Source organism: Epinephelus lanceolatus, chromosome 21 (genome assembly GCF_041903045.1).
Source record: "Epinephelus lanceolatus isolate andai-2023 chromosome 21, ASM4190304v1, whole genome shotgun sequence".
In the NCBI taxonomy this organism is placed as follows: domain Eukaryota; kingdom Metazoa; phylum Chordata; class Actinopteri; order Perciformes; family Serranidae; genus Epinephelus; species Epinephelus lanceolatus.
Window position 1 is genome coordinate 32,122,529 of NC_135754.1, and position 13,888 is coordinate 32,136,416.

The 13,888-nt window shown below is 41.7% G+C and overlaps 1 protein-coding gene across 1 annotated transcript; it reads left to right on the forward strand.

The window, feature by feature from the left end:
• Positions 1-6,311: 6,311 nt before the first annotated feature.
• On the forward strand, positions 6,312-9,591 carry LOC117246652 (dickkopf-related protein 3-like). The gene is made up of 4 exons (XM_033610531.1): positions 6,312-6,722; positions 6,979-7,153; positions 7,257-7,458; positions 9,388-9,591. Exons 1-4 carry the CDS (start codon positions 6,570-6,572, stop codon positions 9,446-9,448), a joined length of 591 nt encoding a protein of 196 aa, XP_033466422.1. The 5' UTR covers positions 6,312-6,569; the 3' UTR covers positions 9,449-9,591.
• The last annotated feature ends 4,297 nt before the right edge of the window (positions 9,592-13,888 follow it).

Sequence of the window (13,888 nt, forward strand, 5' to 3'; positions counted from 1 at the left end):
GCTGTGGAATGTCTGCCCAGTAAAAGCTCTGAGGCATTTCTTGCGCCTCATTTAAAATGTGACTTAAAATGTGAGAACACTGTGTTTTCTTTTGTTTCTTTGCAAAGGGTTTTCTGTTACATGTCTGAAATAAGGTCTGTAGCTGACACAAGTTAAAGAGATTTTCTTTACTGTGCTTGGTGTTGAATGTTAGCCACTGCTGCATTAGCTTGTGCTAAAGGTGTATTTATACTTGTGTGTTAGCTCTTTGCACAGGCTATCCATGTGACCTATGCCATTGTGAGCATTTATACTTGTGCAGTGGTGTGTCTGTGTCACTCTGCAGTTACACCTTCAAAACACTAGTCAGCGGTGGGGTTTCTGTGAAGTGCTGTAAAGTTTAGTTGATTCAAAACACACATTAAACTCACATTAAACATGGCTTAATAGAGACAGTTTCAAACACAAGTACACAAATCAGCTTCACTATAACTCGCAGCATTCACAGACAAACACTTGTCTTTATCTGGACACATTTTCCCCACAAATACAACATGCTAACGTTATTAGCACAAGCCTATGGCATTTTACATTGTATAATTTAGCTTAGCAGCTACTGGAGATTTCCTCTACTCATATGAAGCCAGGGACAACAGCAACATTAACAAAGGTAACGTTACAAAATTCAGCTACATTACAACTCACAAGGTTCACTGACAAAACAACTGTCTTATACTAAAGATGTTTTCCAAACAAATACAACATGCTAACGTTATTAGCACAAGCCCATGGCATTTTACATTGTATAAATTAGCCTAGCGATGAGCGGAGATTTCCTCTGCTCATATGAAGCCAGGATAAATCACACACAAGACTTAAAATGCAGTTTTTGTGGAGGCTTTATTGTCTTCACAATTTATTGTTTCTTATCTATGAAATTAAAGTAAATAAAAGCTTTGTTTCCACTGAGTGAAATGGTTTCAACTTACAAAAATAGACAGGAGGTCTGCATCTCCCTGATGTATACTTACATTTCTGGGGAGGTGCACGTCAGGCTACAACGTAGGATACGCCATAGACTCTGCATATCCCCGACACACAAAGGACTGAATGCAGGTATGTTTTGACTGAAGACGAAGACGTTTCGATATTACTAGTACGGGGTTATTTAGATCGATACCTTAAAGGTTTCAAGTACCAATACCCCGCCATACTTTTGGTGGAGACTTACAGTGTTTGGGGTTGGACAGAGGGTAATGATGTTATTTTATCATGCTGTTATTAGGTGTATATTACAGTGTTTCCATGGTTATGGAAAACCTGGAAAAGTCATGGAATTTCACCATCACATTTTCCATGTCTGGAAGAGTCATGGACTTCATAAAAATCACTGAAAAGTCATGGAATTATGTTGTTTAATGAAATTGTTACAGTAATCTTCCATTTAATTTAACATAAAGGCAAATTTATTTTCTGGAGCTGATATCAATGTATAACAACATTTTGTTTACTATCACATAGCCTGTGTCTCTCCATTTTCTCCTTGCATTCCGTCTCTCCCTTCCTGTGTGCCTGCTAGCTGAAATTATGTTTGAATAAAGTTTGGTAAATTAGAAAAACGCCAGGTAAGTGGGACAAGACAAAAAAGTATCTTAGCTTGGTTTGGTGATGTATCAGTGAAGTTAAAATCACGCATAAACTTACTGGTTGTGATGCTCTTTAAGAAGACTGTAGTTAAACAGGCCAGGAAGATTATCAAGGAGCCCCAGTTAAATACAGGAGAAGGTGCCAGAATAGTACTTCCATTACTGAATCTCCTAAACTCAAGAAATGCATTTGAATCCACATTATGTTTGAACTTGTCTGTTGCTGCATTGTAATTGTGTGTACTTCATGTGGCAGCCTTTATGCCCAAGACAAATTTCCCAAGGGACAAATAAAGTATCTTGAATTAAGGGGCCAGTATATGTCAGAAGTGCTCGGCCCCCCACACCTTGCTGACGTTGGATGTAACTTTCCGAAACCGACGATCCAACATTCACACCTACTTCATGCTGAGAGAGTAGCCAGGGTTTGAACTTCTCTCTCCAGCTCTCTGTTCATTCCTGGCCCTATTAAGTATTTCTGTCACTTTTCATGTGCACAAATGAATGCCATGTATGTCGTCCAACAATGTGCCTCATGTTTAAACAGTATCACCTCTCCTTTGTCTCTGTGACGGCTGTTTTCACTCCGTGTTAGAGTGAAGCAGTTGTTGGCAATTTGTGTAAACTTGCCTATATACTTAAACTCCTTATTGAATCCCGAAGAAACAGTACTTGTACCTCATTGTTCTCCAGTACTGTGAATACACATTCACTGATGGCCAATCGTCCATCCACTCCAGCACCGAGCATGTTTTTGTGGTGATGGGAAGGCAGACTCCTCGTGGCCTCCACCATTCAGAGCTCCTGTGGGGGGTCAAGGTCCATTACAATGGACAAAAACCACCCTGCCCGTTGTTTTTGTTAGCCCCTAATTGCAAGACCCACAGCAATGTTGATTGTGGCATTCATTACGACTGTCATTAGCAGAGTCATTAACACTGTTGGAGCATGTTAAGGAGTGTTTGGAGACAGTTATCTGCTGTTGGCATTGGGTAAATAAAAGGGGGGGGGGGGGGGGGGGGTATCTTGCTGTAAGATGTAGAACAAGAATACCTGTTTGGAGGAATGTGATAAGAAAAGAGAGAGGGAGTTGTAGTTTAAGTTGTAGTTCTTATGCTGCAAAACAGTGTTTGTAAGTGAACAGCTCCAAATTTTCAGCTCATAAATTACAAAACATAGACTAAGTTGCCAAGTAGTTTTAGTCTGATGATTAATCTGCAAACATTGGAACTCATAAATCTTCATGACTCAGACAAAATAAATTTGACATAAACGCATTTTCACCCCAATGTTTTGTATTCTTCCATGGACACATCCTTTACAGAGCCATTAAGTGCTCAATCCACATGAATCCATGTCATTAAACTGCTCCGATGGCTGCATAGTCATGATTCAATACTTGTTTACATATTGCTAATTGATCCAGTCGCTGCTATTGTGTTTACTAATTGACCGCCCATTACATCATTAGTCTGTGTTAGCCTGTTTTGATAAGGACTTAAGTACCTGGAGCTGAGATAAGCGCAGACCCTGCGGTATCTACGTAACCAATCTGTGCTGTCTGCCACTAAGAACATGTAAATGATGAACAATTATCCAGGCATGTACCGTAAGTCTGAGCCGAAATACTGAATGCTAATGAAACAATGAATGCTAATGCTAAGTAAAGCTCAAACACAGAAGTTATGATTACTGACGATACAGTTCCTCGACACCATACAGTCTTATTTGGAGGGAGAGTCGTCATATTGGACTCCTTCCAAAGCAAATAAACATCCTCAGTGTGATCACCAATACTTGATAAAGACCAGTGAGTGAGGTACTGGGTCTAATGGTGGCCTGGAGGCTTGTGATCCCACCTGAATGAGACAAAGTTTAGCGTGAAGCCTTGCAGTGGTCAAAGGAGATGAAATAACATAGGCACAACAAATTCAGAAAGGCCTGTAATTCATTAAACATGGGGTATGTATAATATTAGCACTCAATACTACACTGACAGGAATCAATACTACTACTAATAAAAAACACTCACAGTCTTCATTGTAGTGTTGGGAAAAACTGAAACATAAACGCTGCTGTGAGTCCGTCTTTAGAGCCAGGAAGAGGATTTGCAGGTTCTCACTTTAGTGCTAAATAACTAAAACAGGCTCATAGACTCATGCATGTTTTATCAAGTGTCTCAGAGATGGAAATTACTCCTAACTGGCCAGTAATTCTTGCAGTGACACATATTTGGTCCTTCTCTTTGTCCTTAGGGTAAAAGCATTTTCAAGCTTCTATCTGCTGATATGTAACGGAGCTCCAGAGACTACGAGTTGCCAGAAGACGTTGTTGTGTTCTGTGAGAGGTTTTGGAAATGATTGATGACAATGAGCTTATTAGACGATGTCATTTTAACAAAAGCTGAATATTTTTGGTGCTGACTAAAGTGAGTAATGGTGTCCTCATAGCCTAAGGGGATAGTCTGGATGTTTTGAAGTGGGGTTATGTGAGGTACTTATCCACAGTCACTGTATAACAAACAGTAGATAGCAGTCGGCAAGCCCCCAGTTTGGAGAAGCCAGCAGGAGTACCAGCATAAGAATAAGCAAGAGGGGGGCAGCAGCAAAACATATTTTAGCCACCTAAAAACAATCATTTATTCATTCATTTGCCATTATTCTGATAGGGGTCACTGGAGGGCTGGAGACTATCCCAGCTGACTATCACAGGGCTGACATATAAGCCCTTTTTAGATAGGAATTGTGCAAATTTGCAGGAAAGCCCAATCAGTCTTCTTTCAGCATTGGCAGTATAAAAACAAAATCAGGGAGTGCAGCAAAATGCCACCTGCCTACTTTTGTTCATACAGAATTTCCGGGGCAATGGGGGGCATGAGCAAGTAACAAAACGTGTAGCTCAGTGTATGATGTAAACAGTGACGTGGGAGGGAAGCCACGACTAGTCAGTCCTTTGGCGATTCTCTCATAAGTTGGCCCGTCCTTTACCGTCCCCGTCATCTGATGGTTAATGGCCTCTTCGTTTGTGAAGACAAGGAGGGCGCACAATTCCTTGTCTCCCCAGTTGCTCATCTTTACAATAGCCATGTTTCCATCAGCCTGTATAGATTTGCATCTAGAAGTATCGCATCGGAAAATTATGATGGAAACGCCAAAATTCGAATTAAAATCCCCTGATTCGCACAAACTAAAATACGCTCGCTTTAGCCGGGTTTTGGTCGATTCGAAAAAATGTTGATTTGCAAAACGGGGGATGGAAACAGTTATGTTCGAATTAAGTTTGACGTAGCGCACCTCTCTCCATGGTGATATCCACACTCTGGGTCGGGAAGGCGGTAATGCATTTACAAGCTGGTTGCCAACAGCCAGAAAACGTAGAAGAAGAAGAATGCAAGACTTGTTTTGTTTCCGGTTCTGCGGAAATCTTGCACGAGTTCGTAGTTTTCACCAAAGTCCATACATTTAATGGAAACACACAGGATTCGTATTTCTTTTAATGCGCATTTCCCAATTATCCGAATCACTTTTAGATGGAAACATAGCTACTGTCTTCCAGGTTTGCGTTTCCCTCTTGCTATTAGCTGCTCATTCCTGCTATCAGCTGTTTCCTGTTTATCCACCGCCAGTGGGTCAGACGTGCGGTGTCATCAACAGCTCCTCCCGTGGCAGAAGGCAGCCTCATTCTTTTTAAACCAAAAAGGTTCCACCAATATGTCTACCCTACGAGGCGGAAAATTGGGCGCCTTGGATCAACTCGCCAATCCGGCCCTGTGTGTCTAAATGCTCACAGCTTGCCGGCAAAACGGCCCAACATTCACCGGAAATCTGGCAGACAACCACTCACACTCACATTCACACTTACGGCCAACTGTCTTTTCTTTACTCTTTCCAGGTACAAGCACAGCTGTTATCTTTGTTGTGAGAAAAAGCTGTATCGCAGACAGACAGGAAGAAGGTTATACACAGTATGAAAACACTTCATGCATGAGAGAACATACTGTCAGTCTTGCAAGTTTAACTTTTGGTACCTGATTCTTTAATGTTTCGTAAATCAAGTGATTACTTTTTGTTATTTCAGTGGATTTAAGGTTATGTAATGTTTGGTCTGATCCCGTTTTAGCAAGTAAAAAGAAACTGAAGTTGCTGCAGAAAATGTGCAAAAATGAATCTGCTTGTTTCCCCCGAGCAACTTGTCTCCCCTCCCCTTCTCCCCCCGAGTACTAATGGCTGATGGTAATTACATTTAATGAGATCATGGGGTCGTCTGCAGGGTGCACTTCTGCAAATTGCTCACAGCGTGGGGTCTGGAGTGGGATAGGGTAGGGGGCGACGGGGCAGCCGAGGTCGGGGCCAGGAGCGTTTGGACGCTGGGCCCCTCGGTGACTTTACCTGTCACTCAGTGAGCAGTGAAACATGTCGTGCATTTGTCTGCTATTGTCCTCATTTGTTTGTCTGGCAGAGATAACCACACGGAGGTGGTGCTTGTCTTGGCTCTATTGTGTGAGGCTTGTTGTCAGTCCATCACGTCCACCACCCCCACATCTCCCCTCTTTCCCTTTCTCCACGACTGGTCATTTTGCCACTATTTTCTGACTGCAGGGGGGTGACTCAGGCAATTTAGTTAATCCATTAACAACTAATTGTCTCCTCCTACCCTGATGTTTGGACAAACAGCCTGGTGGGGGGGGGGAGTCCAGCCCAGGTGACCTATAAATGTCCCGCTGGAAGAGCAGGCAGCCACCGTCGCTGCTGGGATCCCTGCTGTCCTGACACTTTTCTACACTTTTACTGGGACTTCTAAGCTTTGGATTTTTATTTGGTGTGGACTCAGAGACAAGTGACTCATCTTTTCTTGCTCCTTGAGTCACCCTGTCTTGATTTAATCGCTCTCAGCCTCTCTCAGTTTGCTCTTTTTTTTTTTTTTTTAATCAGTTTGTTAGTGGAAATGTTGGGGAATCTGTGGATGCTCTGCCTGTGTCTCTGCTTCTCCTGGGCCGAAGCTCGGATATGGGCCTGGATGCTCAACATGCCCCACAGCCCTCCAAAGGAAGGAGCAAAGGCACTTAGAGAAAGCGCTCCTGTAGTGAAAGCAACCATGGTAAGATATATGGATACTACGCATGAATTTGAATTAAGCACAACCTTTATTTAATCTTGTCAGAAATCATCACAGCTAGTGTAGTCAAATATTTCCTCTTAAGCTCAGAAAATAGTTACACCTCAGATCTTTTACCTACTTATATGAAAATATTGTTAGGACACTTTAGACTTCACATAGCTCCATGTTCAGGATTTTTATGACATACAGGACTTAAATTTGGGCCAAGTTTAACATTTCGCCATTTTATTTCCAGGCCGTGTGCGAGCATGACAGGGCCTGTGGGCGAGGTTTCTGCTGTGATCGGCACTTTGGTCTTTGTGTTCCCCTGCGAGGGGAGGGCCACTACTGTCGGAGGGATGCCCAGTGTGTCCGCGGTCTCAGCTGCATGTTTGGGAAGTGCCACCGCAGCATCCCCAACGGACAAGAGGGTAAGAGTACAACAGCAAACAATTAATTTTCATTTATTTAAGAGTGTAAATTTTGGAATTGAATACAGCTGGACCTGAATTAACCTGGGGTTCCTTCATCCAGGTGCCAGATGTAAAGTCGACAGGGATTGCGGGGCTTCCATGTGCTGCGCTCGACACCATGGTGAGCAGGTGTGCAAAAGACGTCTGATCCGCGGCGAGAGCTGCTATGTCCCCGACGGCGGTCTGGCGTTCAGCATAAACCAGATTTGTCCCTGTGATGAGGGGCTGCTGTGTCGAGAAAACGTTGCATCACACCAGAGAGAGTGAGTACAGCAAAGAGAGTGTTTTTATCCACTTAAAGTACCACAACTCAGAGCTGATTTACCAATGGCCTCAAAAGCCTCAGGGCCACTGTTTGTCCAGCTGTTGTACAGCATTTGATTAATTGCAGATTTGTGAGGGAATTTGCACGTTACTTATAATGTCATGTCAGGAAGGTCCTGCTTTATTAGAGCCCTTTGTTAAAATGTTACTTGAAGACTCAAACTGTGTTCCAAGTCGACTCCACACACTTAATTAGAGATGCACCGATTTCATTCTTTTAGCCAATTCCAGTTTCTGATTTTTGAAAAGTCTGACTTGCCAATTGCAAATTTTCTTTCCTTTTAAGAACTGTAATCAACAACATAGACAAACATATTTTTAAACCTTGGCTTTAAATATTAAAAATGCATACATGACATTAAAGATGAGTGTCTCTTTAAGCATGCACAGAAATCTGAGTGAAAATAAATTTACGACGTTTAGAAAACATCGTTCAAAAACAGCTCCTTTGACTGCTCAAACCATTTCTCAGCTCCCTTTCAGCTCAAGTAACGTCACCATTTTATTTCCTTTCAATTACTAGAGTAAAAACATTTTATTGCCACAGAATGAACTACCAAATCTGTCAGATGAACCGTACCATACTTCGATGACTCACTAAACTAACAAGCAAACTCGGTTAGACCACCCAACTCCATGTTTTTATTTAACTATATTACGTGGAATATGGCGCTAATCATTTTAGCATTTTCCATTCACTTATACTAAAAGGTTAGCATTAGCTTTTCTATGTAAACATTTTGTACCCCAAACTGGGTACAACCAGACTGAGGTAGAACACCCAAATTTGTGTTTTTATTGAGTTATACTTCCTGGTCTTAGAGTGTCTCAGTGTTTTAGCATCTTCCACCCACTTACATGAAATGGTTAGCATTAGCTTTGCTATGCTACACTTGTGAGCTCCTTATCAACTCCATAATTAAAACAGATTTGGGTGGTGTTGTCCAGTCTGCTAGTTAGCGTAACACAGGAGCTTTGAAACCATGTGCAGCATGCATGGGAATGAACGGCATATTTTGAGATTAGGTTGCAGCGACTCTGACATTATTGAGCTACTGTCTGTGCTGCTGTTTGTGACGTGACATGCATGTAAATTCGATTGACACAGGATCTGAGACTGACTGACAGGTCACTGGTCATTGTCGATCATTCGGTGCATCTTTCCTCTAAATCTAAACAGGTTTTGAGTGTGTAGTGAACTCATATGGCACCACAAAACAGTTACCATGCACACTAAAGAAACTATATATGTGTGTGTGCATGTCTGCACTTGATGCACACTATTGTCCTTAGTACACTGCACAAAGGAAACGGAGGAGCTACTCACAGCTGGAAGAAATTAAAACAAATTATGGGTGTCGGTAAAACGGCTTCAGGAACAGCTCAGAAAGCCAAAAACACCAATTAAATCCTTTGGAGAAGCATTTTCGTGACATTTGTGAAGTTTAGTTGGCAGTGACGTTCCAATGTCATAGTTTTATTTGACAGGCGGTGGCACGACATGTATTGTATCTTTCCTGTTTGTTTAAAACAGCTGATTATTTTGAAGACAAAGACAAGCTTGTGCTAATAAATGTGATAGGAGTGAAGGGGAATCAGAGGACCTGTGTCCAGTGGTCATGGTCCTGTTTAATCAAACTGACACTAGTTCTCTGTGTATGTGATGGTAACTTGGAGATATGTACGCAAGGCCTAAGGAGTGTGAGGTAGTGGAGGGGTGTCAATGGGAACCTAACGACAAAGTTTTGCCGCAAGACTCCCTGACATGTTAATCCAGTCACACCACAAGTTGTTTTTTAAAATATGCTTCAATATGTTTAATAAATGGCATGTTTTCATGGTCTAACCTCAGTTTGTTTGTCTTTCAGGAGAGATTTTATTTACCAGCCTGAACAAACCAGTTGGACCTGCCAAGTCCCCAAATCTTGATGCCAGCCTCAATGTTAAAGCTATTTATTGTGTAAATGTGTTGTAAATATTTGTATATAAAAAGCATAGGTATTTCCAAATGTGTTGTGTAGCTGCATGTTTTATTAGACTTGTACAGTACGGTTGTTTTTATTATTTCATTTTGTAAATTTTGACAAAAGCACTACTGTATGTAATCTAGTGTAGATTTAGTGATCACTGATGATATCTATAAATGTATATTCCCCTTCAGTTTAAAGAATAAAAAGATTGTTTTCCAAAAGCAAAGAATCTGTAATTATTCACCGCTATGATTTTATTTTAAACCTGCCAAAAATCAATCAATCATTCATGAATAATACATACACATCAGCAAGAGTGTATTGAAGAAAAGGTTTTGCTGCCCTCTTGTGGTGAATATGCAGCTGGGTAGTCCATGTTTATCATCATTGTAGACACAGTAAACCCAAATGTAAAGCATTTTGTTTGTCCAGTGAATTTATTCCAGTGTTACTCTGATGATGTGTCATGCAATTCCTCCATTAAAGGGGAATTCAGAATTCCAATGTTGTTTTGATGGCCTGGGAATTTGTGAACATGAACGATTCTCTCTCAAAGCCAGAAACCAGAGAAGTAAGTCTCAAATGTGTGATGTCATCAAGTATAAAGTCTGGAGCTACTCCATAGACAATGAACAGGAGGCTAATTTTATTTTACTTTTTAGATCTACACACTGTTTTCTTTTTAAGCCCAAATTAGCCTCAGAAACAGAAAATATACCTGTATACTCAGAGCATTCCCCTGGGTGCTCTGTGTTGTCAAGAAGTGGTTCGCAACTGGTGGTCACGCTCCAAAAGTGGGTTGTGGGTCCATTCTCAATGAACTACAAGTGACTCGCAATCATGTCAAGTTTGTAAAAAAACAGACTGTATTTTGAAGTACAGTACATTTCTGGCACAATTTCTTTACACTGAAGTGCTGTTTCCTGCTGTAGAGTGAGTGACTAACGGATAGCTACTTGGCAGACAGCAAACTGGCTGGACTGCATGGTCAAACACATGATGTTGAATGTATTAAAGGGATAGTGCACCCAAAAATGAAAATTCACCCATTATCTACTCGCCCATATGCCGATGGAGACTTGCGGAGATCCAAGGGGAGAGGGGGTAGCAACACAACTCCACCTAATGGAGGCTGACGGCGCCCCAGATTCAGACATCCAAAAACACATAATTGAAACCACAAAGTATCTCCATACTGCTCGTCCGTAGTGATCCAAGTGTCCTGAAGCCCCGACATAAAAAGTTGTTTAGAAAAACGTCATTTGAACTTTGTTTTTAGCCTCATTGTAGCCTGTAGCTTTAACTGCCTCTCTGTACACCGTGCTCATGTATGTGCACTTGCGCGAGACCGTGAGATGTGGGCACCTCCTTCATGTGTGTCCACGCTTTCCCTGGTCTCGCCCGCAAGTGCACACACGTGAGCGCGGTGTACAGACAGGCAGTCAGAGCTACAGGCTACAATGAGGCTAAAAACAGAGTCCAAATGACGTTTTTCCAAACAATTTTTTTATGTTGGGGCTTCAGGACACTTAGATCACTATGGACGAGCAGTATGGAGATATTTTGTGGTTTCAATTATGTGTTTTAGACGTTTGAATCTGGGGCACTGTCAGCCTCCATTAGGTGGAGTTGTGTTGCTACCCCCCTCCCCCTTCATCTCCACAAGTGTTGTGAGGACTCTAAATCTTCACCTGAGCCTCCATCGGCATATGGGTGAGTAGATAATGGCTGAATTTTCATTTTGGGTGCACTATCCCTTTAAACTGTGTGGACCTTGAACCAATGACTAAGGAGAAATTTTGACCCTGCGATTGGACCAGTTGGGAACCACTGGTCTAGAACGTCTTTCACCATTCATTGCCAATGGAGAAACTCCAGACTTGATACCTGATGACCTCACAGATTCGATTTTTAGCACTCTAGTTGCTGGATTGTGGAGAGTGTTGTTCATGTTGACTAATATTTTAGACCACAGACATAACATGTATGAATTTTGAAAATGGGCGTAGGCCCCCTTTAAATACATAATTACACATTAAAAAGTTTTTTGACAGAGATTTCCAGGCATTTTAGTTAAAAAACAGATTTTGTGTACCCCCACAGCACTCAGGTGAGGTCGGGGCTATATAAAAGTACCAGAAACAGCAAGCGTCCAAGAGACACAGCCCCCAAAACTCAAATTTAGAAACATGAAATGCCAAGTGAGAGTAAATCTGGGGTGGTATTTACTTTTGCTTGACTGGCGAGCCTGTTGCCAAAAATATTTGGACACACACAATATGTTTGGAATTAACCATACAGATGGACAATAGAGAAATGAATTGCGCTGCATGAGTGGTTTGAGAGGTTTCTGATACTTTTCCTACTGTGAAAAGCTGACTGTGGCCTCATGTTTTCCACCTAGGAATAACAACAAACATTTTACAAACACTTTTCTAATTTAGATATCAGTAAATTTATAGTAAATAATGAATACTTAAGACTCAAAAGATAGATTTTGGGGTGGAGTATCACTTTAAAGCTCAAAGTGGACACAGTGAGCACGTTTCTTGGATGACAGGCTGCAGTTACATAACATGGCGGAGTCTTGCGGCTCCTGATTGTTAGCGTCACCAGATGCTGTAACGCTAGCTGTCTCCTGACCCGTTCTTAGATCGATATCTTCTTCACAGACTCCTCCGTCGCTCCATTCAGATGCTAATCGTCTGCAGTTTGCCCCCTCAATTGCTGGGTGACTTGAATTGTTCTGTGAAGGACATTAGCGTCTAACCTCTTTGCTATCGTTTTACAGCTCTCATCATTAAGTCTTTGCAAGGAGGTTTTTGATTGTGTGAACGGAAGCGAACGTTAGAAACAAAGAGTTCTAACTTTATTGATGCCTTGGAGGCAAATCTACCTTTTCCTTTTCTTTTCCCCTGAGTATCTTCAGTTTTCCAGCCATTTTAGCTTCTTAAAAAACATATAATTAGAACAGATAATTAAACATGATGAACTGTCAGCTGAATAGATATCAAACTAAAGTGACTGAGGCTTCAGGCAACTCGATATAAACCAATTAAAATGATGTAAACAGGCCAATGAAACACATGTTTCACACACATGTAGGGCTGACAAGACAAAGGTGATATCTGATCGCACAAAACTGAGAAACCTTATATTACTGAATGCTGCAAAACACAGCCCTATCATCTCCACTTAAGAACACTAGTTAGTAGTGTGAGCCTGCTCTTATCTGAGCTGCCATCACTTTTTGAAGGTATCTATACATGTCTGTTTGCACTATTTAGCTTCTTAAATGGTTTTGTGTTCCTGAACACTTTGTCCTTTTTGGCCAAGAGGACAAAGAGAAGGAACAGGGCAGTCTGTTTCTCTGTCTACCTCAAGTTCTGTTCCCGAAACGTGAATGTGTGCAGGTACACTTAAATTGTATCTCCAGAGATTTATTGGTTAACAGCAGGGGAAGTTTGCCTATTTGCTTTCTGGTGGAAAGTTACATGAGAGGGCTGATACCACTGTCATATTTGTCTGCTTTATATTCGGGTTCAGCTAGCACTTGCTTAGCTTAGCTTAGCTTAGCTTAGCTTAGCACAAAGACTGGAAACAGAGGGAAACAATTAGCATGGCTCTGTCCAGAGGAATTAAAATCCAATTACCAACACCACAAGCTCATTAATTAAAGGGACACTTTGCCAATTTTCAGCTATCTCTGTGTTGTCACAGTGTGTGCAGATGAGTTATGTTTGGCTTTCCCTATAAAATGAATTGTAATTTTTACACTTTGGCTAAGGAATGTCTTTTTTGGTTAATTTTTCTGTCGATAGCCCGACACCCATTTACCGGTAAATAACCGCGCAGGTGGGCTGGGAGCTAATTAGTGGCGCCGCTCATTTACGATTACCTCTGCAAACCACGTCTCAGTGGCAGAAGGACATTGCTGTGGAAACATGGTGGCCCCCAGGTCACCTCGGTGAGTAGCCGCCTTATTTTAGATCCGCAAAACTCCTTTAGCATCGGTAACTATGTTAGCAACACTAGCCAGGCTGACACTGCTAACAGTGCTAAAAGCGCTTGCAGTGATAACATAGCATAACAAATTGAGCTTACTCAACAGGGCAGACTGGGGCAAACTGGGGGGGGGGGGGGGCTGAATTAGCAGCGCTGTTAGCTAATGTTAGCTAACACCAGATCTAGGTGGTGTGCAGTGCAGTGAACTGAAGAGTAGCAAAACTGATCTATAATGCATGACCAGTCAAAAATACTGTCAGCTGCTAACTGACTGGGGGTTAACCGTTGACATCCTTGCTTTGGTTGTATTGTTTTTATTTTTTTCATCTTTTAAACAACCAGGATATAATATGATAATTTCTGAACTTTAGAGGTGCATGTCAGCAGATTTTGT

Coding starts and splice junctions, on each gene's coding strand:
- LOC117246652 (XM_033610531.1), top strand. CDS start 6,570: ATGTTGGGGAATCTGTGGATGCTCTGCCTGTGTCTCTGCTTCTCCTGG. Junction 6,723..6,978: donor CTGTAGTGAAAGCAACCATG/GTAAGATATATG, acceptor TTTTATTTCCAG/GCCGTGTGCGAGCATGACAG. Junction 7,154..7,256: donor CATCCCCAACGGACAAGAGG/GTAAGAGTACAA, acceptor TCCTTCATCCAG/GTGCCAGATGTAAAGTCGAC.